The sequence below is a fragment of the Brachyistius frenatus genome, unplaced genomic scaffold, assembly GCF_029030835.1.
Source record: "Brachyistius frenatus isolate BFR_SWC_R1_liver_20210118 unplaced genomic scaffold, ASM2903083v1 Contig_41, whole genome shotgun sequence".
In the NCBI taxonomy this organism is placed as follows: Eukaryota; Metazoa; Chordata; class Actinopteri; family Embiotocidae; genus Brachyistius; species Brachyistius frenatus.
The window spans coordinates 1,581,265-1,606,440 of record NW_027210640.1 but is presented as its reverse complement, the minus strand read 5'-3'; the positions used below and the strand labels follow the sequence as shown (position 1 = coordinate 1,606,440).

The following is a 25,176-nucleotide window of genomic DNA, read 5'->3' as shown; positions in this document are numbered from 1 at the left end:
GAAAGACAATGGCTTGGTTTCAGCGGGGAGGAATGACATGTCAGGGTGTGATCGCACTTGTCCACTTTCATTTGTTTTTGTTTGTTTATTGTTGTTGTTGTTGTTGCTTTTCTGTTTATGAATTCAATTTAAGGGGGTAGAAGGAGGTTTATTCTCTGGGAGTCTTTGGAAAAGGCTCAAGTGTGGTGTGCTTGACACTTTCTACTTTAAGTCCACTGCATTTATTTAACTATACCCAGTCACATGCAAAGTAGCTGAAATTAGCTGCACCTCAACCAGCTACATCATCAAAATTCTGCTAACACATTTATTTATTGTATTTACATGTATATATTGTTTTATATGATATACTTATCATGAATGTTTGAATTATTTTAGAGTTATCATTGTATTTGTTATATGTGAATGTATTTCATGCCCAGAGGCGGACGGAAATTAGCAAATAAATGTATTTGCTAATAAATATAAATTATTAGCAAATACATTATTATAAATTATAAATGTATTGCACCATTTCTGGTGCAGTACATTTATTGTGCACTGTCCCTGTTTTAAATATACCAAATGAATAAATAAATAAACATTTATGAATTAGTGACGAGAATCCAGTAATGTATTTCAAAATAGTATAGCCCCCAACAGAAATCATCCTGCTGTAGGAGTATATGTTGCTACTTAAAGTACGTCTTGCGTGCTGATACTTATCTGCTTTTATCTATGATTTTGAATACAGGACTTTTATGTGTAGCACGTGGAGTATTTTTTTTACCTTGTTGGATGGATACTTTTACCTCCATCACTGCCTAAGGATGAGTCGACGGTGATGCTATTGTTTTCTATCGAGGAGTGGACTTGTCTAAATGTTGAAAAGCCAACTGCGATGTTTCAGCCTGTCAACTCAAACCTGTGTCAACATCAGGCTTACTCACCCCAGGTGTCTTCACTCATTTTCCCTGCCTCCATCCCTTTTCAATTGTTTACCTATCGGCCATCCTGACATGCGCATTCCGCTCCTGTCAAACGTGATCAAGATTAGCAGGCGGTAGAAGTTGAGTGTCAGCTCAAGCAGGAAATGGGAGAGAAAGCTGGAGAGCAAAGCATCTCCCTCACTAGCTGTCACATCTGATCAGTTATCCACTGGCGCATCACGCCCAATATTGAATGACTCTTTATTAGGTGGGCTGACGGCGAGGGGAGGGTGGGATAGCAGGTGTTATGTTTTCAAATATACTGGACAGCCACTGGACAAGAAACATAAAATAATAAATCTGTCGTAATGATCCGAAATCATAAGAAAATTGATCATGTGAAGTGACTATCCTTACATCTCGAATAGCCATGTTTTATATCACTGGTGAATGTTGTTGTTTCGGGGAAGCACGCAGGCAGGATTTGTGTAAGGTTGGTTAAGTTATGAGAGCGGAGTTCCTGTGACAGTCACATCTGTTCACTGTGCATAGTGCTGTTTCTCAAACGTGAATTAGAGAGAAGCTAGCCTGGTGTTTCTGTCAACACCGCCTGGTATTTTAATCCACGGGGGGGGGGGGGGGGGTTATGAGTGGTGTGTGTGAGCCAACACAAATTTTTCCAGTTATGTGCGTGATGTTGTTCATTAGTGAACAACAGCATTTGATCAAATGTGTCCTATTGCAGCTAATGCATGTGCCTCACTCTCTGACTTCCTCCGTTCCCAGATTAAGTGTGACCAGTACTGGCCCAGTCGCGGCACAGAAACCTACGGTATGACCCAAGTCACCCTGTTGGACACCATAGAATTGGCGACTTTCTGTGTCCGCACTTTCTCCTTGCACAAGGTAAGAGGATTTCTCGCTTTCCCTCTCTCTCTCTCTCTCTCTCTCTCTCTCTCTCTCTCTCTCTCTCTCTCTCTCTCTCTCTCTCTCTCTCCCACACACATACAAACACAAGTACAGTATGTACCTACATCTTTGTTCTCTTTGTTCAAGTGATACTGTAACAAACCAGGAAGGCCATACAGAGAATTGTAAGGTGGTGCTTAAACATGTCACAGCAAATAATAACATTTTCTATAGAATTTCACGAGAATAACCAACAATGTCTTTATTCAGTGCCTGCACAGTAAACGGAGAGCCGATTCAGAGGACACGGCTTGGAAAAATCCAGACATAAAGTTTACACAGGCAACAAAAAATAATGGTATAAACGGTGTTTTGTTGTTTCCATTTGATGCACAGTAAACCCTTCGTCTCCATTGTCCTTCCAATCCACCCATTTTACCTTCTTCAGCTCTCTCTCTCTCTCTCCTCAATAGATCATCTGTTTATGTGCATCTGCCAAATTGGAGCACTTAGGTAAAGTGAGCAGAAGAGAAACTCAATATACATAATTGGCAGACTGCTCTCATGCTCCTGTGCGCGCACACACACACACACACACACACACACACACACACACACACACGCACACACAGCCTCACACACTCAAATTCAAACACTGATACACAGCGTCTCCACAAAGATGAATGTTTTGCACGTGCAAGCTCACATGTGTGCTTGTGTACAGTCATGTGATAAGTTACGTTACATGTATAAATGCATATAAATGCGTACATGCATAAATATGATGCACCACGCAGACAGAACTAACATGCAATAGGATGCACTTAAATGCAAAGTTTCACACATAGACCTTAAAAAGAAGAAAGAAAGGACCCCACTCACTCAGTCTCACTAGTCTTGCAGTCTTGCAATAGGAGCTGTTAGAAGGCGTAGCAGAGAACCCACCACTCGACGGATTAGACATTTCTGGAATTTTCCTCTTAACCAGACAGGGCCACGCTAAAGTCGCCATGGACTGTTTAGCTGGATTGTCAGCTGAACAATGAATGCTGAGGCAAACCAGTGGCAGTTAAAGATAGCGACATATCAACAGCCCTGGTGCTTTAACCCTTTAACCCCCAGAGGCCCCCAATTGGTGGCCAGGGTGAAGACTTAGCAAAACTATTATTAAAATATTAACAAAAAACTGATATTTACACATCTGAACAAATCTCACAAGTGTTCCCTTTATTATTAAATTGTTTTTTTGTTGTTGTTTTTTTTATTGTGGTTGCAGAAATATACTCTTTTTATTATGGGTATGCAATTTTCGAGCAGGGGCCTAAAAAAAATAGGTGTGTTTTTAAAAGGTTAAAGCCGGCTGGTTGACATTCGGGGCCATTTGCATTCTGCCGCTCTCGGCCTCGATCAAACCCAGCAATACGCTTCTTTTTCTATCTGTCCTTTCCCTCCTCCTTATAACCGGAGCCACTGCTGTGATTTCTCACTGAGCCGGTTTTACTTTGGTGGATTTGTGTGAAGTGTGAGGCAGCAGGTACACATGCTGCGCTTCTACAAAGCCACCACTGTGGTACCTATCTATATGTGTGTGTGTCCCACAGTGATGCAGAATTGCGTCTGATAAATCCTTCACACACAAACAAAATCGAATTTAAAGAAAAGCAGCAGCCAAGTATCGTCTGCCTCCCCTGCAGGAACAGGGAATGTCCAAAAAAAAACACAAAAAAAGAAGTAAAATAAGAACTAGGTCAGTTTGCTTTTAATTATCACACTCATTTATTCATTTATGCAGCAAGGAAAAAATCCCTCTGTCAGGGAAGCAGAAGCACTGCACTGAAATGCAAACAGTACCTCCATTAGAGGATGTTCTGAGAGGGAGGAGAGGAGAGGAGGGCAGAAAGATTCAAGGGAGTGTTTTCTTTTCTGTCCCTCTCCCTCTCTCTTCTTATCCGTCTCAAAAATCTTTCTGTGGATCCCAGCTCGTAGGTTTGATGCTTCATGAGTTGAGTTAAAAACGGGAGCTGACAGACGGATGTGTAATGTGGGTGTTTGCTGCTTGTATCGTAGATATCTCAAGTGTTCTCAGCAGCAACATGAAAACAGGAGGATATAAGCCCCAGCACTGTTCAGTGTGGAAACGACCCATTATTTGTTGAAATGTGTTGGGTCTATATGTCCGGCTTTATTTGTTTGAAATTGTCTTCCAAAGGCACCTTATGACCTCAGAAGCAACACTGCAGCAAAAATCGATATCATCTATTAAACACATGCCCTTCAAAGATAGCTGTCCTTAGTGTTTTTGTTGTTGTAGAAGCGGTCAGCATTCACTCATCTAGGTTACAAAGCGTAATTTTTCCCCGGTAAGGAAAAAAAGCTATATGATGATATAAACACTGATATTTATTCAAAATACTGTTAAATGCAAATTTTTTTCCAGTCCTAACATATCAAGCTTGTTAGTAGGCGTATGCATCAGCTGAAAGACTCGAAACACTGGAGGGTTGCTCATGTACACCAAGACATCTGCCTGCATAGTATTTGTACTGTACAGGCTGAAAATGTTGGGCAGAGCGAGGTTACCTCTGTCAATGTTTTAAGCACATTCTCTGGAGCCAGATGGCATCCTGTAGATTAAGGTAAATTAAAACTCTCATTATACAACACCTAGAATTCATTGAACAGTGCACCATGTCTGTCCCAGCTGTGTTGCGAGAGCAGCTCGGGTACTCTGATAGAAGCAGTGTGTGAGTCAGTTCAAACACAGGTCTGAAACTTCACCACACCTCTCTCTGTGCTTTCTAGAACGGTTCCAGTGAGAAGCGAGAGGTTCGTCAGTTCCAGTTCACCGCGTGGCCCGACCACGGCGTACCAGAGTACCCAACCCCTTTCCTGGCCTTCCTCCGTAGGGTGAAGACTTGCAACCCGCCCGACGCCGGACCCATCATCGCTCACTGCAGGTCGGTTTGTAATGTTATTCTGGTTAAAACACTCTTTTTTGCCTTTGGATCCAACATTTTTAAACCTTAATATAACAGAAATATATGAAGTTATGTCCAGATGAAACAGTTTTGTGTTTTAAGGGAACTTAAAAAAAATATACCTTAACTCAAGACATGGAAGAACACACGCATCCCTGTTTCAATCGTGCCTTTATTATGTTACATTATTATACATCCATGAGCAAACAGGATGGCAGAGCTATTCCCTGTGTGTTTGGTATTATACATTACATAACACACATTATACAAACACACGCTCTCTTTCTAACGCGACCTCTCTTTTCTTTTCTCTGTTGGGTCACATCCTCTTCCTTTTTAAGGCCTCCTTCTTCCCTGCTGTCATTCTCTCCACCTTTCTCTCTTTTCTCTCTCTCTGTCAAAAGCCTCACAGTAATCCCTCCCCATCTTTCCTGCTTCTCCCTTTTCGCTCCTTGGTGCTTCCTCCTTTTTTACAAGCGATATTTCTCAAATGGCTTATTCAAATTGAAACCTTCCTTTTTGTCAAGATAAGAAGACTTCAGTGAGTCTAAAGCACTACACAGTGAAACTGAAATTTGACAGCTTTTTTCGCTGAGTCTCCATCACTGTCCTCCTGCTGCTCTGTGTCATTTGTCATTGTTTCTCTATTCCCTCTCGAGCGATCACAACATCTCTCTGTTTTCCTCGAACTACTCAATTATTTAAAGTATAACACCACAACAAACATTACTGTGCATACCTTATATAATCACCTATGATTTTAATATTTTAGTAGGTAGAACAGCAGTAAATTGCAGTGACGTTCCATACACAACACAAATGTGGCTCATTATTAAGAAAGTAAATATTCAGTGCCACAACGCACTGAGAATATATGACTGTAGAAATAGCAACAAGGGAGAAGTTCATTTCTGTTTCACAAACAGAAATGAACTTCTGTCAACTTCATGCCTTTCTTTCCTCCTTTAGTGCGGGTGTCGGCCGGACAGGCTGCTTCATCGTCATCGACGCCATGCTTGAGCGCATTAAGCACGAGAAGACGGTCGACATTTACGGCCATGTGACGCTGATGCGCTCACAGCGGAACTACATGGTTCAGACGGAGGACCAGTACAGCTTCATTCACGATGCCCTGCTGGAGGCGGTGGCGTGCGGAAACACCGAGGTGGCTGCCCGGAGCCTGTATTCCTACATCCAGAAGCTGGCCCAGGTGGAGAGCGGCGAGCATGTCACCGGCATGGAGCTAGAGTTTAAGGTACAGGAAATGGAGCTGTTACCTTAGTAACCTGGTCGTCCTTTTTAAGTACATTACTGGGTTTTACACAGAGTTTACGCTCTAGCTCTTCTTTTCAATAGTAAATCCTGACAATGTATCACAAACTGTTTCAGATTAACTTTAACTACTGCTGGCATGGAAATGACAGGACATCCTGTTTGTAGTGTTTCGCAGTCTGTTAGTCACCTGGCAAAAAAAAAGTTGACCTTAAGCCAAAACAGTGGCAAAAACATATGGGCATGTGTTCAATGTCTGAAATAACTTTCCACTCACTAGTATTCTTCATAACCTTATAATGAAGACAGCACTGTTATGTATTTCTGTCACCTTGTTTTAAGCCTCTGTAAGCCTTATAAATGAGCTTTTCTGCCAGCTTTATCTACCCAGAAGTTATTTTGAATGCGAATCTAATTTCTTTGGCTTTCATATTTTTGTTCTTCTGCTTAATTAGGACAGAAAATGGATGGTTACTGCTGTGACTGGGGGAACTCAGAGAATATCATTTCAGTCAGACAAACTGAATTCGTAGTCAGACAAAAGGCTGGTTGAATGTCTCTTCCATCTTGTTGCTCATGAAGACATAATGGCAACACTGATAGAACACAGTGTCAGCTTAAAGAGTGCAGCTATTGAAGTAAAGACACTTCTCTTGAAGATGTAATACCTTTCAGGCCCAGGTAAATAGAATATAAATTAAACCTGTCTTATTTACATGGCAGCTATTTGTCAATTGCTGCCAAAGTAATAGGATCCCAGATGGACTTGAGAGCCAATCTCCTTTAGGCTCTTGAGCCTCACTTCAATAATTTCATCACTCGGGTACACACTGCGTGAATCATTATTGTGTTTTTTACCAAAGCTAGAAAATGGAAATATCGAAGCCGTTCACTTCGTTCGTTTTTGAGGATTTGGAATAATATGCTTAAGCAAAGAAATTGTGTTTAATTTAGCAGGCACAAGACAAAGGATTTTTGGCTGAAAGCAGCATGGATTTGAGTTTAGGTTCAAGAAAGACTATGCTTTCATTGGAGATAGTCATGACAAATGCAGGAGGTGAGGATAGACCTCTGGTACAGTGTTTACATGGATCTCCAGTAAAGATCTTAACAATCATCAACTTATAAACTCTCCTCAGCTTCTGCGCTCCAGTCAGGATCTGCTGACCTTGAATTGCGCACTCTCAAATCATCCATCATCTTCCCATCGCCATTCATCAACACGGCCCCCCTGCTAGGAAACAATAATAGGGCCGGTGTGTTTGGACTTTTTTTTTTTTTTTTTTTTTTGACTTACTGGCGCACAACAGTGATAGAATCTCCATCGCCATCTGTAACGGGGATAATGCTGAGCTGGCGTCAGGAGTCGAACTGGGATTAATAACGTCCACACTACAGTCAGGATAGAAGAGGGAGCTATGTGTGTGTGAAGAGGGGTGGGGGAGCTTAGTAATTAATACTTGATGATGACAAATGGAGGTGGATGGCAGGGCAAGTGGAGGGAGGAACGTTTGGCTAATGAACAAAGGGACGACTGTATGCTAACTTGGCACTAAGGAAGTGATTCGACAGAATACTGCGCTATAGGGAGGGGTGGGAGGGCGTTGTAATTCTCAGGTGGGATGCAGAGTTAAGCCATGACTGGTGGGATTCGCAGGAGTTCAGCATGGGGAATGAGTACAGAAGTCGTGAAGCGCTTGCATATGTGCATGAATACCAAGCATGTTCAGGGAAAGACTTGTGCACATAACCGGCTTGCTGAAAGAATTCAGCAACATGCAGTACATGAATTACAAGACAAACAAAGAAGAGAGCAACTGGGCTACTGGGATCCATTTCAAATTAAATAGCAAAAGCAATTATTTGGAATTCAACAGCTGAGTTTTAATTGGGATCCAAATGCAAACAAGAAGAATAAAATCCTCTTGTAGTTTCAAATAAAAATGATGAAAAATTAAATTACAAAAAGTTCACAAGGCATAGTATGCCATTGCAGCCACATCATAAGCATAATTAATACAGTCAATTAAGAATGACACGATGAAGAGACTGTACTAGAAAGATAATGGTTGCTGGGGCTGATGCCATGTATAATAAATGAGATTTAGTATGTTTTAATTAAAGATTAATAATGAAAATTCCTGGACCTTCTGTCATCAACTCAGCCGTTTGTTTTTTCTGTCAGAGCTGTTTTTTGGTCTGAATATCGACTTATATGAGGTCATGTTCAGAGAAGGTACGGGAACTGAAGGGAGCTGTGGTCCTGCTATGTTTTTGGTCCCTGGACAACTCCTTTTGTAAACCCTGGTTTCCAATATATAACCAAGTAGGATTATCCCTGCTGTGATATAACATGACTAATCTGTGTAAGGCATGGTCCAACTGACCAGATATACTGTACTATAAATGGGAAGGAGTTGGCATCCATCACCAGAGGTACCCTAGGTGCGTCTCTGCCCTGTTGGATGACAGGTTGCCAGGTTTGGCTCAGTTCCTTGCACCCTCTGTGGTGTTCAGTGGTGTAGCCGAAGGCCTCTTTAGCACTGCCAGGCCACCCCGAGCCTTTCCAGGTGCCTTTGTGAAACACAGATCAAAGGAGAGGACAGTAGCAAGGGATGAAGGCGAGGGAGGATGCTGGACGGACTCCAAGTAGTCAGTGGCACAGAGGTACCGGTGCTGTAGGGGGAATCGGAGAGAAAGACAGGAAAGTACTCTAATGGGAAGAGAAAATGGAAAGTTGGACCCCTTTCACACAAAGACTCAAGGATGAACACTTTTACTTTTTGTGTTTTGACAACCATAGACAGACAAGGAGTCCGGGAAATATATCTGCACTCCCGCCTACTTTTTCAGCGGGGTCAGTTGCAGCTTATTTCTGCTTCTCTCTATCGCCTCTCCCGGTGCTGCTAGTCTCATCAGTGCACCGTGCTTTTCTCTGTCTGAAAGGGGCCCTAAACAAACTAACAAGCAAAAACACACACATGTTGTTTGTTGAGACACCGAAGCCAAAAGGATGCGATCATAAGACTCCCACTGAGGTCCTTATGACGATGCTGATGAAGCAGTACAGCTTTTCATTTGATCATTATGCAGTGTGTGTGTGTGTGTGTGTGTGTGTGTGTGTGTGTGTGTGTGTGTGTGTGTGTGTGTGTGTGTGTGTGTGTGTGTCTGTTTGTATTTCTGAACATCCCTGTGTGAGTCTATGTTTTATGCACACATACCACACTGCCATTATCAAAGGCGCGAGTGACCCACTTTCAGACGAGTTTTCTGTTTCGTATAGACTTGATCCAGGGGCTTGTTAAGTCTGTGTGTGTGGCATATTTTCCATCGTTGCAGCTGACCCTGCAGGACTCCACAAGTTGCAAATGGGAATAAAGTTTTTGACTTGCTCTCCAATAAATATATTCTTGATAAACAATGTCCCTTTGAAGCTGGGCCATCATCGGTAAAGCATGGGTGAAAGATCAGATTGCATTGGGTCTGCTTTATTAATTTGCCATTGATATTCTCCACTTTGTATCAGTATCGTACCTGTCCTCCTCTTCCTCCTTCCTTTCTCCACCTTCTTCTCCGTCTCTTCTTTCCTGTCTTCTTGTCTCATGTCTCTTCTTTCCTTTTTTATCTACCATGGCTGTTACAAATTCTTCCTCTTCCCCTCCTCACTGCACTTCCTTTTCATCTTCTTTCTCCTGCTCTATAGCATCCATTCCCTGCTCTCTGGGTATCATTTTTTGTGCTGTATTTTTGTATCTCACTCTCTCTCTCTTTACTTTACCATTATTGCTTCCGTGCACTAAACTATCCCTCCATCTCTCCCCACCAGCGTTTGGCCAATTCTAAAGCCCACACGTCGCGCTTCATCAGTGCCAACCTTCCCTGCAACAAGTTCAAGAACCGGCTCGTCAACATCATGCCCTACGAGACCACGCGTGTCTGCCTGCAGCCAATCAGAGGCCTGGAAGGATCTGACTACATCAATTCCAGCTTCATTGATGGATACAGGTAGGAGGGGGGCTGAGATGACAGGAAACATGCACGCATGAGGTTTGTGGGAGGTCATGTAACTACAGTGTTTTCTCTTGCTAGGAAGCATCTTTGATCATGTAAAACATAATAATTAAACAGAGGTTGTTGTCAATAAGAGAATTTGGAAGCATATTTCTTATTTGCTCTTAGAAATCCACAAGGTAATTTGTATTAATCAGTAAAAACAGTTCCTCTGTTTTTTTTAAAGTTGTGTCACAAACGACCAAGAAGTTTTTGATGTGAAGTTGTGTTCTCAGAATCATATTTAACATGGTTTTACTGTATAAACAGGCAACAGAAGGCCTACATCGCCACACAGGGCCCTCTGGCAGAGACTACAGAAGACTTCTGGAGAATGCTATGGGAGAACAACTCAACTATTGTAGTCATGCTGACCAAACTTAGAGAGATGGGACGGGTAGGACTTTGATTTGTTTTGTTTTTTGTTTTGTTTTTTTTACCTTCATTTATTTAGAATTTTATAATATAAAAAAAATTAAAAATTAAAAATAAAAAAAAATTGAAAAGAAATGGTTTGTCAACCCTTTTGCTCAAACAGGAAAAGTGTCACCAGTACTGGCCGGCAGAACGCTCTGCCAGGTATCAGTACTTCGTGGTGGATCCCATGGCGGAGTATAACATGCCTCAGTACATCCTCCGAGAGTTCAAGGTCACAGATGCCAGGGTAAGAAATACCTGCGGGTCTTTGGGGAAAAGGGTGGGTTGAATAGATTGCAAGATGTAAAAGAATACCCCATCTTGTATCTTTTAAAATGTAAAGGATATAAACACACAGATGTATATCATACACTTTTGTACCCCCTTTTATGCTGTATGTGCGTAGTCCTGCAATGTAACATTGCGAAACATTGAGATACACTCTTGGCTTTTTTGGCCATGTAATATTAAGTGACTTTTGTTGTTGATGCTGTCGTGTAAATTTGAACTATACAAATCACAGTTTAAATCAAGTTAGTGCTAAATTGCTGTCAGCAGTCAGGAGTAAATATTAAGCTGAAATCAACAGTTCCTTACAATCAAAGAGCAAAAGGTGCTTCTTTGAGTATCTTTTTGTAAGCGGCTTTTCAACACAAGTAGTGCGACAATATCTGTTGGTCTGTTTCCAGCAGACCAAAATGCACCGCAGTAAAACATGATGCTGTAATTTGCACAGTTGCACCAGCAACCCTTCACTGAGGTGTGGGAAGAGTCAAAGATTAAGCAATTTAAGGAAAACTAGGTCACATAAACACAGAAACATCACAAGTTGATAATATTTTTTTCCTCAAAACCCCCGGTAATGGCTTTGAGATTGGAAAATTCTTCTATGGTTAGATGGATTTCCACACCAAAGAACATATCATGATGACTTTATAATGAGAGTTCAGGACCAAACTGACTTTCCTTGCCCTGCGCTGTTATAAACCTACATATCTCTTCACCTCAGGATTTGTTTTGGTCCAATTAGGTCGGACAGTTTAAAGCAGCAACAGCAGAAATGCAGCAGAGAAATCAAAGTGCTCCCTCTTTTTGCCACACAGGCTCACACATTCAGTGATTTCCCTAGTGGTGTGTGGCAGCTAGTTAGCAGCCATCTTGTTGGTATCAAAGAAATTAACACATTATATCTCCTCACTCACACACACTTATATACACACAGGCACAACATCCACAGTGAAAGGGTGAGTGAGGAAATCAGATGTAAACCCTGCTGGTTTCAGCATCTCCTTAGACATGCACCAGCATGTGCATACGCGCGCACACACACACACACACACACACACACACACACACACACACACACACACACACACACACACACACACACACACACACACACACACACACCCTTTTTAAATACATAACCCCATGCAGTGTGCAAAGTGCCTTTCTTAACGGGCTCACATACACACAGATTCACTTTCTGCCACACACCTATCTCCAGGCTGCACAAATACACACAGACACACGCACACAGGCAATCCCTTGTGTAAATATTAATGTCTGTAAACACACAAGAACACATAATCATCCAGACATACCGACACATCCATTAAACTCACGTACATGCTTATGTGCGATTGCTTTACCACACACATGCTAACATACTGTCCTGAGGGCTGGTCAGTGTTGTTTTCTCAAAGGGAACTGAATCATCAAAGCGGTGGGAGCAAGTCGTCTCTTGTCAGCACAGTTAAGAAAACAAAGCTGAGAGATGGAGATGATGATGCGACGTATGGTGGGGGTTGTGTGTACACGCTGCAGGTTTCATTACCACATGACTGATTGTGTATGCAGGTAGAAGTGTCTGTAAACTGGGTGTAACCTCACACGCCATAAATTAGATGTTCACGTTTATGTGCTTTTGTGTACGTGCGACTTAAAGCGGTGTGCGTGCGTGCGTGTTCGCGTGTTTGCCGCATGCCTCTGCGCAGTAATAGCATCGACTCCACGCCTCAACACTCATATCTAGCGAGCCAGTCACGTATTTAATCACACAATTTGACACACCGCGTGGGCCCTCAGGTTGTGTTAAATTTTCCTCTCTTTTTTTTTTTTTTTCCCCCCGTACCTCTCTTTCTTTAGCGTGCCTGGTTTATTGTGTTGTTGTCTTTGCCCCTCTTTCATTTTTAATCCCCCTGCTGAGGCTAAATGTTTTTGAGATGAAAAACAAAGGCGACGAAAGAAAGAAAACATGCAATGCATCATAAAGCAGGGGAAGAGACATGAGAGGTTGTACAAAGAGAGTTGGTATATGGAGGTTAACTTTATTAGAATCTAAATAAAGTGTATTTGTCAAGTACAATAAATATACCAGAATACATCTTACAGGAACATATCAACAGCTAAAATAGTGACACCGCGTATGCAGGCACACAAGACAACAGGTGCAAGATTCAATTGAAAGATTATGTATATTCTCTCACATACAGTAGTTGAACGTACTGTACATTCAGCCTACAGTCTGCATCTAACCTGCTAGCAGAAGAGGGGGATGGTGAACTTAAGGCAAAGATCAGAATGAATAATAAGAATGTAGGGCGGCTACCTTCCAACCACAGCCATCGTCCACCATGATTATAGAGCCTCAGGTAATTCTGCTCAATATGATTTTTGTCATTTATAAGATGGGAGCTGTCTCGTGTTTTTTTGCAGCATACACTTTAAGTTTCGAGCCACTTCAATACTCATTGATTGTTACCTTTCTATTTACCAATTAACTGGCTCTGTGCAAATATGAATTACTCACCTTGGATAATATATTTAGAAACCCATTATCAGGTGTGAAAATTTGTCTTTCTCAATGTAGGTTCACGTTCTCGCTTATTGTATTGATTTTATAACACAATTTAGGCAGATTTACTCTCAACACATTTTACAATCTATAATTCTTCGCTGGCTACAAGCAGAATCTCTGAAAGAGAGGAAAAGAAACATTGCAGTTAACTTGCCACCTGAGTGTTCAACCAATTTGCCTTTGCAGTGTGAACAAATGAAAAGAGGATGTGTAAGAATGACACATCGTGTCTAAGCTGAAGTCTGTTGCGCAGAGAAGTCAGAAACAACTGGAGAAATGAACACCTGGTTGTTTTAATTACTGGTGTCACAAAGTGGAGTGCCTGTCTTCGCAAAAAACGCTCGTCTCTTCTGCTGACTTTCTCGAGAAATATGTTCGCTCCGGGACAACTTGAAAAGAACATTCTTTACAAGGACGCGAGTATCGACTGTACATTCTCAGTCTAGATAATCATTTTTTGTTTGCAAGGAAGCAATTGCAATTGTCCCCCCATTAAAACAAGATTATAGGAATCAATATAAGATTAAGTTGTCAAGATTGACATTTTTGCTAGTGTGCATGTCAGCGTGTCAGAGTTTTTGTTTCCAGTTTTCATTCTCCACCCCCCACCACCTGCTCCGTTAGTCCTTGGTTCTCGCCTCTTACCTCCCTCCACTCTGCTCATCCATCAGCTCGCTGTATTGATCGCACCACAGGATTATCCTATTCAACATGGTGTCTGGGAGAAGAAGTTTGTCATGGCAGATACGCTATTGATTAGCTTTAACTAGGACCTACTTGTGACACACACACACACACACACACACACACACACACACACACACAGGGGAGAAGACAGAAATGATTGGCTTGGAGTTAGATGAAGGTACCATGAAGATCCTGTTTGAGGCAGACATTGTCTTTCCTATTCTGGGTTTTTACATATGCCTTCTCTCTTCTTGCTTCTTTATGTTATCTACTGTTTCATTTCCATCCTCTATACTCACTTCCTGTCTTCTGTATTTGCAGGACGGTCAGTCCAGGACAGTAAGGCAGTTCCAGTTCACCGATTGGCCGGAGCAAGGCGTGCCCAAATCCGGGGAGGGATTCATTGATTTTATTGGCCAGGTGCATAAAACCAAGGAGCAGTTTGGACAGGATGGACCAATCTCTGTCCACTGCAGGTAAAGTGTCTGAAGTTCCCTGAAGTTTTTTGTGTCATTTTTTTTGTTTTGTTATATATGTTAATAAAGGTTTTCCTGGAAAGAGGGGAGTCTTTTCCTGGGTCCTCCATCTTATTTTGCCTCAAACTTGAAAGATAAGGCTTTAAATATCACGACGAGACTAAATCACATCTTAAGGTGGTTATTGTTTTGCAGTGCAGCTCCCCCTGAGGTGCGGCTCTAAACAGCATCATCAGATATTATCCCTTCTCTCCTTTTTGCCACCTCAGTACATTACGTCTGCACCTCCACAGGCTCTTCTCTTCCATTATTGATAAGGCTCAGATGTGGCTTGGCATTTGCAAAGAGGAGACACATGAAATTATTCGGCCATTCTTTTTATTTTTTATGATCACTCCGTGATGCATTTTTATCACCTCTGGTGTAGCTTCCAAGGTAACTTTCATCATTAACTTGACATGCTGGATGCAGGTAGAAACTGAAATTTGGTAGTGGTCACCACCACCACCACCAACACCTCAGGTTATTCATATTCATCCACAGACCTTGTGCAGGTTGTATCTGAATGAGTTGTTACTTTCAATATCCAGACAATGAACATCTTTCATGGCTCTGGTTTTGTATTCGCTGCAAGATTAGCAAAGGAAAAAGCAGTTCTAGAAAGTCCTTCAACAAAGACACTTACATGTATGTGATCTCGAACACATGTTTTCAGGGTTTGATTGGCAGTCAGAAAAAAGATCTCATGATACAACTGTTGCGTTGGATGAGATAGTGTTTGCAAAGGTGTTCGCACACTGAATAATTTCCTTGCCGTCTCATAAAAGTATTTTACTTTTGTTCCAGAGTAGGTGTCACTTTTTCTCCACCTTTCTGTTGCACAGACGCCATGACATCATCAAACATAAAATCACCTCCCATGTATTAAAAAGCAATGATGTAACCAGCCACCAAATGGCCCTTTGGGAGTTGTAATATGTGTCAGCGAAGCTCCAATAAGACTGAGTTATTTTACCCTCGCATGAGGCCATTATTGGAGGGGGAGAGCACTGCCTTAAAGTGAAAGGCTCAGCTAGTGCAAGGACTGGAGTAATGGAAGAAAAGGCCCACAGCCTGTTGAAGTGGACTTGCAGGAGTCACATGACAACTCTGCATTCAGCAGCTAAATGCCCATTTTCTGGATTTTTACACATCTTAATGGACTGTTTGATTTTTTTTTGTTTTTGCTTTAAAACTTGTTAAAGTGTAAAGTTTGATGTTGTTAATGAGACTACAGGCGGGTTTCAAAAGACAGGTATGTAATTTTTGGAAAGACATTTCTCTTGAGTAGTGATGTCAGCTGGCTGCTTCATCTGTCAGTACCGTAGCCACCTCCTGCTCCTCCCCATTATCATCCTCCTTCTCCTCCTTCTCCATCGCTCCTCCTTTAGGCTTTGTCATCTCCGAGAGGAGAGCTTATGCCTTCTTTTTCTCTCACTCTGTCATCTTCTGTCGCCGGCCTTCTCCTGTCCGTCATCTGCCTTTCTATTTCTTAATCGCCCCCCCCGCTCTCTTTTTTTCCCTCTCCCTCCATCTCTCCATTCTCCTGGACATTTCTTCCTTCTACTACCACCCTCTTTTCTTCCTCCCCCATCGTTCTCTCCCTTCCTCGGCCTCTATCTAATAGACGCACATGCTTTTTGTCATTAATTGCCTGATTACTTCCCGTGAATCGGGACACCAAATCCTCTCAGTCTGCGGTGACTCGGCGAGCCTGCAGATTTGGAGAGTCGATCTTCCCGGAGAGAGAGAGAGGGAGGTTGAAAGAGAGAGGGGAGCTCTGAGTGAGTTTAAGAGCCCATGTGACAAGCTGTGACTGACTCCCAGGAAGAGGCTTTGGGTGGGCTGAGAGATACTGCAGCGGGGGGGGGGGGGTCGTGGGGTGGTTGTATGGGCTGCATGATTAGACTACTCTGTTTGTTATCATTTAATTTTATCAAATTACTCAAGTCATCTCCTGTCCTGGGTCTACCTTTGTCCTCCAACAGACACACAGACACACACACACACACACACACACACACGCACACACACACACACACACACACACTTGTCGACATACTCGCACACAAGCCAAAAGTGTCTGCCGGCAGCCATCACTTCCAGTCTTCATTCAACAATATAACATCAGAGGCTGGATGAAGCCCAAATAAATCTGTTGTCATATCAATTATTGTTCCTTTGGTGAAGTGGAAGTCATTTCACAGCAAAGCAGCTTAGAGAGGCAGCTCTCAAGTATTTCAGGATCAGAGTTAAGACTCGGACTGTATTTCTGGAGCGCAGCAGCAGGCTGACTTTTTCGACACACGGGAGGAGGGGCTTAATAAGGCAAAATGTTGGCCTGGTTGTTTTGTGCATGTTATTTGGAGTGTGTCTGTGTCCTTGGGGGCTCATTTTTGTGTTGGACGAGAATGTGGGCACACGTAAAGAGATTCACGTGGTTCTCGCATGCAAATTTCCACTTTTCTGTCGATGTTGTTGTGTAACTCTGCAGCAGAATTTCTGGCTATCGAAGTTTGCTTCTTTCAGGCAGTCAGAGCTGCCGATGTGCAAAGTTGTTTCAACACAATCCTGTATCGAATTTATGAGTAAATTTAGTAATGAAATCATTTTGCAGGTCTTGGTTAGACTAATGTGGATCATAATGTGCAGCATAAAACACAAGAGAGAGGCAATGATTGCCTCGGTGCAAAAGACATTTCATCATTTAGTCACTGGCTGTGTGCACAAGACAAATACGTTATATCTTTATGAATTCACCTTGTGTTCATGTGTTTCTAGTGCTGGCGTGGGCAGGACCGGAGTCTTCATCACCCTCAGCATCGTCCTGGAAAGAATGCGTTATGAAGGTGTGGTTGACATCTTCCAGACAGTGAAGATGCTCCGGACACAGAGGCCAGCTATGGTCCAGACTGAGGTCAGAGGTCACACAGACTCACACTGAAACATACACAGCTCCTTGTTCTGGAGGACTTGTAAATGAATGGAAGTTTTTTTTAGGACAATTTGCAATGAATGTTGTAGAAGATCTACAACAAGTGAATTACTCTCTATATATCACATTTATACATTTCCTGTGACCTGTGAACTGCACATGGTGCGATTTAAAAGTCCTGACACTATTCCTGTTGCACACGAACAGAATTTAGCAGAGTAAGCAAGGAGCCGGGGGGAAGCAACACTCGGTATTCCAAGTTACGTTGCACCCGAGTTGTTTGTGAGCAGTGGTACACATACATTTGCACATTTGAATTTGAATCGATTGTGTGTCAAGCTTGTGAAACCAGCAACGGAGATCCTTTAGGTGCTTCAGAATGCCTACAGCAATAAAGCAGTAAGCCAGAGAGGAAATACCACCAGCCAGTTTGAAGAGGGGCAGGAGTTCACTCTCCAAGAACCAAAAAGGTGCCTCAGGTCAGGAGCACAACTGGATTGTCAACACCGAGTTCTACTGCGATGTTGTGAGGCATCTGATGGAAAACATTCGGCACAAACGACCTAAACTGTGGTGCGATAACACTTGGGGTCTCCAACACGACAACGCACTCGCTCACGAGTTCCCCCCCCCCCCACCCAAACAACACAATCGTCGCTCCCTGCTTCTCGTACTCGCTACATTTGGCCACCTGCGAATTCTTTCTTTTCCCCAAGAATCTGACACAAAATCTGATGTGCTCTGCTCAAGTTACCAAGTCAAGTCACAAAATCGCATGAAACACAAGTGCTGATGTTGATCAAGGACCACAAGTCGAAATATATACAAATATTTTTGCTTCCACCACCTTCATGAGCATTACTGTACTGCACTTCATTTGTGCGAAACAGGGACAGTCTCTGGACTATATCATCCCTCATATTTTTAATACCAGGGATCAGATCTATAAACTGTCAGAACATACTCTAATTTATTTTTAATAAATTGTTAATCTCTCATTTTCATAGCAAACTTTCTGAACTACTGTTGCGTTTTTTTTTTTATCTGATGCATTTTTTTAATGTGTGTGTATGCTTTTTCCCAACAGGATGAGTACCAATTTTGCTATCACGCAGCTCTGGAGTACTTAGGAAGCTTTGATCACTATGCAACGTAAAAAGCCATCTCTTCTCCCAGAATCCTGTTGCCCCAACCCACCCCCACCCCACACCCACCCCACCCCTCCACCTCAACAGTCTCCTGAGCCATAGAAACTTTGAAATTTTAAAACGACGACAGCAGACGAAGACACCACCACTGCTAATTCAGAAAAACCAAACGGGATCCTGTAGAATTTGAGAACAACAAGTACCCAAACCAACCAAATCAGAATAATTCCAATTTGACTTTGAGACGCAACACGAGGAATAGAAGAAAATTGGCCATCATTTCAAGAAATGAAAAATCCTCAGCAGAGGAGGAACCAGAAACTGTGGCTCAAGCTGTGGGGCGGGTATCGATCAAAGTGTCAGACTGCTTACCTTACCTCAAGTGTTTCAATGTGGAGGACATTGTAAACATTCGTGGACATTTCTCTTCTCAAAAATATGTTCGTGATACAACAGTAACAAGCAACAGATAATGAAGGAAAAGGGAAGCAAAAATCAACGAGAAGCAGATGGATGTAGCCGAGACTGGGTGACTGTCTTGTTTTTTTGATATGCCTGGGTGTAAAAGGGGTTCAAGTATTTCTATCAACACATTTTGTGAGTGATATCCAGAGAAATGACCTAATCGCGGCTGCCTGTGTGAACACGAAGGTTTTTTTTTTCCCGCAAACTCTGGTCATTCAAACAAGAAAAAAATAGAAACCGAATAGCACGAAAATACTCACATTTGGCATTAAATAAACCTTTTTACACTGTTCCACTCATAATATGCATAATTTGTGTGGAAAAACACTCAACTATTAAAGTATACATCAAATAGCCGCCCGTTCTCAAGCGCCAAGAGCTTCGATAAGGCACTTTGAGTGGTTGTCAGGAAGAAAGCAGCAACACTTATCTTAAAATCTGTCAGTTTCATGAATTGTGAACTTGTGTAAAATCCGTATCTTAAGCCAGGTAACCACAGTGACATTGAAAAGCACCACAGTGTATTTACAGTGGAAGGTGCCCAGGAGGCTTACGTCTCAGTCACCAGATAAATCGGGGGAAACGTCGCCTGTTGCAAGAAGCTTGGGCTAAAGTGAGAGAAATGGCAACCGTGACCTATGATTTTTTTTTTTTTACAATCACTCCTCTCTTTGGAACCATTGCATCATGGGGCTGCGGTGTTAACATCCACCATTTGGAACAACAGATAAATCTGGTGGGCGAGAAGCTTTGGAACAAATGGAACAACCAAACAAGGATTGCCGCAAAGTCGGGCCTTTCTTTGTGTACAGTGACCAACGCTCATCATCATCGTTTAGAACTTTTTTGTCTTATGAGGAATTATCTTTTCTTTACTTTTTTTTTTTTTTTTTTTCTGTCAAAACCAAACATGCTGCTTTTCTCGTGTATGCTGTACGTGTGACTCTTGAGGGAGAGGAAACCGATGAATTAAAGATGCCAGCTCTGCGAACTCCTCGGGCCAAGGACGTCATCGTCCTCCGCTCCTTTTTTTTTTTTTTCCAGCCTCCTCTATAATCATCTATATCATTGTATAAGACACTAATGAGTGGCAAAGGCCTGTTGCAAATTACAGATCTGTACATTAATGTGGTTGGAAAATTGGCCTTTAGTTCCACTGTATGTGTTTGGTACCAGGTGGATAAACAAAGTAGATGCTTTGGTATTTGTCCTCCGTTTTGTAGATGATGTCTCTTGCCAGACCAAGCAGCCATGTTGGATCTTGATGCCATGACGTGTTCATGAAATTCTTCGGTACAAGTTACTTGCACATCCCTAAAAGAAACAGAGAATAAACTTGAAACAAATAACCCCCCCAACCCCCCCAAAACAACTGCAGGTTGACAGACTTATGTGCGTGTGTCTGATTTTTTTTTAAAAAGAAAAGAAATTAAAGCTTTTGAAATCACCAGGTTTTCATTTTGAGATCAGCGCTTTGGTAAACACGAGTGTACGGATTCCGTGAAAGGTTTCCAGTGGTTGTGCACAAAAACCAGAGCGATGGACAGAACTGTGTGTAAACTTTTCTTATTTCCAAAAAAGCCTTATTGTTATTGTAACATTATGAAAACATTAATGTTGTATTATGACGACTTATTTTACATTACATAGTTGACTTTTTATTTTCTTTTTGGTTTAGTTTTTTAACAGAGATGTTGTATCACATTTTTTTAAATTAGCAGGAAAAGAGAAACGCTTATCTGTTCATATTATGTTAAAAGACATTCTATTTTTTCACTGTAGAAATGTTAAGTATAACATGTCTGTGTGCACATGTGTGCATATATGTATGTATGTATGTGTATGTATATATATATATATATATATATATATATATATATATACTCACACTCACACATGCATATATATTTAAATGCAGAATATGAAGATATATCCAAACACTTAGTATGAATTACATTTTTCTCCTCATCATCCTTTTTTAACACTTGTCAATTATCTTGTTTGAAAATATGATGGGTTTTTATGATTTTCTTTTTGTTTGTGTGTGTGTTGTTTTTTTTTAAAGATATATAAATATAATCTTAGAGACCTTGTGCGTTTCTTAAAGAAAGCTGCAGGGATGTCAGCACTATGCCTGACTCCACTGCCTCCACTCACCAATGTTGAACTTCTACCCCTTGGTAGAACCTGTGCCGATGAGGAGGTGCCATTTTTAAATCATGTTGAGATTCTTTCTTTATTACCATTAACTTGTAAGCATTAGTATTCTTTTGTTTTGAGCAACTGTGGATGAACTGATCTAAAAAATATCAATCAAAAATTTCAAAAAATTGACCCTTTTTGTTATGGCTATCAGATCAACTTGACGTACTGTACCTTGTATGATCATGTACAGACTATGACCCTCACAGTTTTTAAGAAAATCCTCCAAGTTCTTTTTTTTTTGTTACTTTTGTTATTTTCAGACATAATGTGGCCATTCATTTTGTTAGATATCCACTATGATCTAGAGTATACCTGTAAATAAACAAATATAGAGATTATATGTATTTGTATCATTTGACCCTCAATATCTCATACTTTAACTGGGGACAGAAATAACACAGATTGAGGTTCTGCTCATATCCAACTTCTTGGTGTTTGTGAAGGCTGTGCTCTGAAACCTTCTTTCTCCAGCCCTGCTCCCCGGTCTTTAATTACCACTCCCTTTTTTTTTCTCTGCCTTTGATTTCCCCTGCTGGTGGTTAAACTGGGAAACATGCCAGCTTCTGTTCTCACACCTATAGCCTCAATGAGGGCACGAAATCAGCATCAGTGATCCGCTGGTACAATTAAGCCGAGGCTGCGAGTCTAGTCCTCTCCACCAACTAACCATTTGAATTGCTAATCAATCATCAATTCAAGAACCTGTTCTATTCTCATGCTCAGCGTGGACAGATGGACTAAAGCAACCAGAGAGTTTTAAAAAACAATTGTGGTAAAATAATTGGACCTCCAAAGTCATAAAAAAAACAAAAAAATTGCTACAAAGGTGTAGATTCCTAATGTCTGCGCCCCAGAAGGGTTCTTCATTATTTAACAGTTTCCCACAAAGCCCCAGATCTCCAGCTATCTGAATAATATGAAACGGCAAGGTTTTCATCTATAAATGTATCATCAGCTGATGGACAACTACAGCTATGCTGAGGGCCATATCTGGTTCAGTTGCAACATTACATGTTGATTTATTTTCTCCCTTTTAAGCCTTGTATAGAACCATACTCTTGTGTTTTTTGTTCGAACCATGTGTCATTGTGAGATGCAGAAAGAAATCAGGACTCAATGAAACATAGCAGCACGATGCAACCAAGGAATGACCAAGACAACCAAAAACTTGCTGCAAATTCACATTTCCAGCATGTCATTTCTGAACAGTGAGAACCTTGAGATGTTTCATTATGGACTAAACATCCTGAAATTATAAAGGACTTTGGAATTCAAAAAAGACTGATAAAAAGGGGCCCGTGCCAAAACTGAAACCGTGGAAGTCTTTCAAAGCTTGTGCAATGTGTTACTCTTTTGACTTCATGTAAAAGATGCTAGAATTTAAAAAAAAAAAAAAAAAAAAAAAAAAAAAAACAGCTGCCAAATTCAATGGAATATGTCGCTGAATTTCTGGGGGAGGGGAGGGGTTGGGGACTAACAAAAGAACAACACTAACAAAAAAGAGTACATCAAAAAGAATAGAAAATATACAGTACATACCGACAAAATTAAAAATAACCCAAACTCAGCAAAATAGTTTTTCCTTTGTATGAGGGCCAAGTGCTATCACTTTCAAACTGTTACTTCGAACTGAAACAATAATTGGTTTAAAGCCACTGTGTATGTAGATATGTTGACTTTGTATTAAAGAAATGTTGTCTGAAAACCATTTTGCAGGTGATTTTTTTTTTTTTTTCCTGCTGTGATAATGTGATCCTTACCAAGATCCTTCCTCGTGTCTGTCGCCATCTGTTCATATGAAAATTGATGGTGAGAGTTCTTTTAGCTGCAATACTTCAATTGCATCAGCTCTTACTTTGTACATCATTCATTAGATTGGAACCTGTATTAAAAAAAAAAAAAAAGTGTGCTATACAGGACAAGTGATGAAGCACAGATGGTGCACTTGTTTTGTTGAGAGATGGCTTGATTAGCTTCCTCCTATATTTATCCAGCAGCCTCTTGACAAACATATCCTGGTGTGTCCTTAAGCCCCTCTTCAAGCTTGATAAATGCCACCCAGACAGGCTGATATTGGTGCAGAGGTAAACCTTCACCTGGTGGTATTTTCTCTTTCATCTGTCCTCAAGTGAGGCTCTTCAGATATCTGATAGCCTCAAAGCAAAATGTCTGAAAGAAAAAAAAAAAAAAAAGGAATGTGTTGGTGCCAAACCTTACTATGTTTGCCTTACTCTAGCTTTGTTATTGCTTTAGATTACAACCTGCAAATTACAGTGTGATTGTTTTATAGGGTGTCATTAAAGTGTTTGCTGCAGTAGTAATACCAAGACAGACAAGAGAAGCAGAATAAGTATGTAAGATTTATAAATTGGAATGACATTTATATAATTGAAAAAAATCTCTATAATATCAACTTGTTTTGAAAAGTATGAATGAGGGATTCAGACAGAGCTATTATTCAGACAAGACATCAAACACCATACTTAAGATTGTAATTGCAGCGTACAACTGGCTGTAAAATAAGTGCGTCTTATTCACACCTATAATACTGTTATTAAAGTGTAGTTAAGAGGTTTAATAACTGTTCACCCCTTTTAACAGTTTAATTATAGTGATCTTATAGGCTCCGAACTAAACTCCCTTTTTCAACATAATAATATAGTAAGTAGCTAATGGTTAAGTGGGGTGAAATTAAAAAGGTATGTATGTTTGAACTTATTTCCATCACTCCACTAAGTGAAAATCTGTTACCCTCTGAAACTCTGTATGTCCTTTCTTTTACCTACCAATAACTTGTAATTAAATTATTGGTTCCACATATGTACCACATATTTGCATGGTAATGGGAGAACCAGTAGTGGAACGTAACTGTGCCTTTACTCAAGTACTGTACTAAAGTACAATATTAATGCACTTGTACACTTGCACTTGGGTATTTCTGTTTGATGCTACTTTATACTTTTTCACCTTTCCTCTCCCGGTAATCATCCGATGACCCCTCAGATTCATTTGATGTCCCTGTATATTGAATTGTTCAACAAAAAACTTAATTCAAACTAGCTCCACCTGCTGCAGCGGCAACAGTAACATGCTGCGGACACACTGTTGCTTCAGTATCAGTAATCGCTTAATGCCATAAATAATAATAATACCTCTCTTCCAAAAAAAGTAAAGACTGTATCGACGTCATTTGAACTGTGTCACTTCTCCAGACATCAGATTGTTGTTTCATATGACCACTAGAGGTCGCTAAACTTTTAAATGGAGCTGCTTGCATAAAAGGAGGACAGTCTTGTGGAGACATGGCGGTACAACATGGCGGGCTCCATGTGAAAGGACCCGCTCCCTAGTTAACGATGAACGGATTACTCTAAAATAGCTTCAGGTGTTTGTACCCCAATAAAATCATCTTTATGAGTATTATAGCTGTTTCTGTCATTATATTTTCCTTAAATCCTTCATGCTCAGGATTTTTCATGCAGGGCTTTTATGTGTAATTGTGTATTTTTACATGGCTCTAGCGGTAGTTTTTACACATGTAGCCTGCCTTCAATTAATAATATATTGATAATAATATCAAACATAATTACTGGTGTTGTAGACCATTGCAGACTTTTAAATCCTTCAAAATCTGGCTCTCCTGAGGCTGTTAATGTGCACTTGACTCATGTGGATCAGACAATGGCGTTCCACTGTGAACGAATTCATCACCTCAAACAGCAACCTGTGATGTTCTGCTGAGTTGCAAAAGGCTTTGTCATTCATTAAAGGGTAATATACGCCGAATGACACTCAGTTCCAAGGATGATGTTACTAATTGTCTGCTC

At 41.0% G+C, this 25,176-nt stretch overlaps 2 protein-coding genes across 9 annotated transcripts in view; both read left to right on the top strand.

Annotated features, from left to right (window-relative positions):
- ptprsa (protein tyrosine phosphatase receptor type Sa) overlaps positions 1–23,054 on the top strand; it is a 229,758-nt gene extending 206,704 nt beyond the window's left edge. For all 8 annotated transcript variants that reach the window (XM_069702282.1, XM_069702280.1, XM_069702279.1 and 5 more), the window contains 9 exons: positions 1,695–1,814; positions 4,620–4,774; positions 5,765–6,050; positions 9,894–10,072; positions 10,388–10,514; positions 10,656–10,781; positions 14,403–14,557; positions 17,378–17,513; positions 18,619–23,054. In XM_069702282.1, coding sequence (XP_069558383.1) covers positions 1,695–1,814; positions 4,620–4,774; positions 5,765–6,050; positions 9,894–10,072; positions 10,388–10,514; positions 10,656–10,781; positions 14,403–14,557; positions 17,378–17,513; positions 18,619–18,687 — 1,353 coding nt within the window. In that variant the 3' untranslated portion in view covers positions 18,688–23,054. The remainder of the gene's footprint in view (positions 1–1,694; positions 1,815–4,619; positions 4,775–5,764; positions 6,051–9,893; positions 10,073–10,387; positions 10,515–10,655; positions 10,782–14,402; positions 14,558–17,377; positions 17,514–18,618) is intronic.
- Positions 23,055–23,127: 73 nt separating this feature from the next.
- LOC138623038 (GRAM domain-containing protein 2B) overlaps positions 23,128–25,176 on the top strand; it is a 191,551-nt gene continuing 189,502 nt past the window's right edge. Inside the window, exon 1 of the mRNA XM_069702298.1 lies at positions 23,128–23,546. Within this exon, the coding sequence (XP_069558399.1) occupies positions 23,515–23,546 (32 nt within the window). The 5' untranslated portion in view covers positions 23,128–23,514. The remainder of the gene's footprint in view (positions 23,547–25,176) is intronic.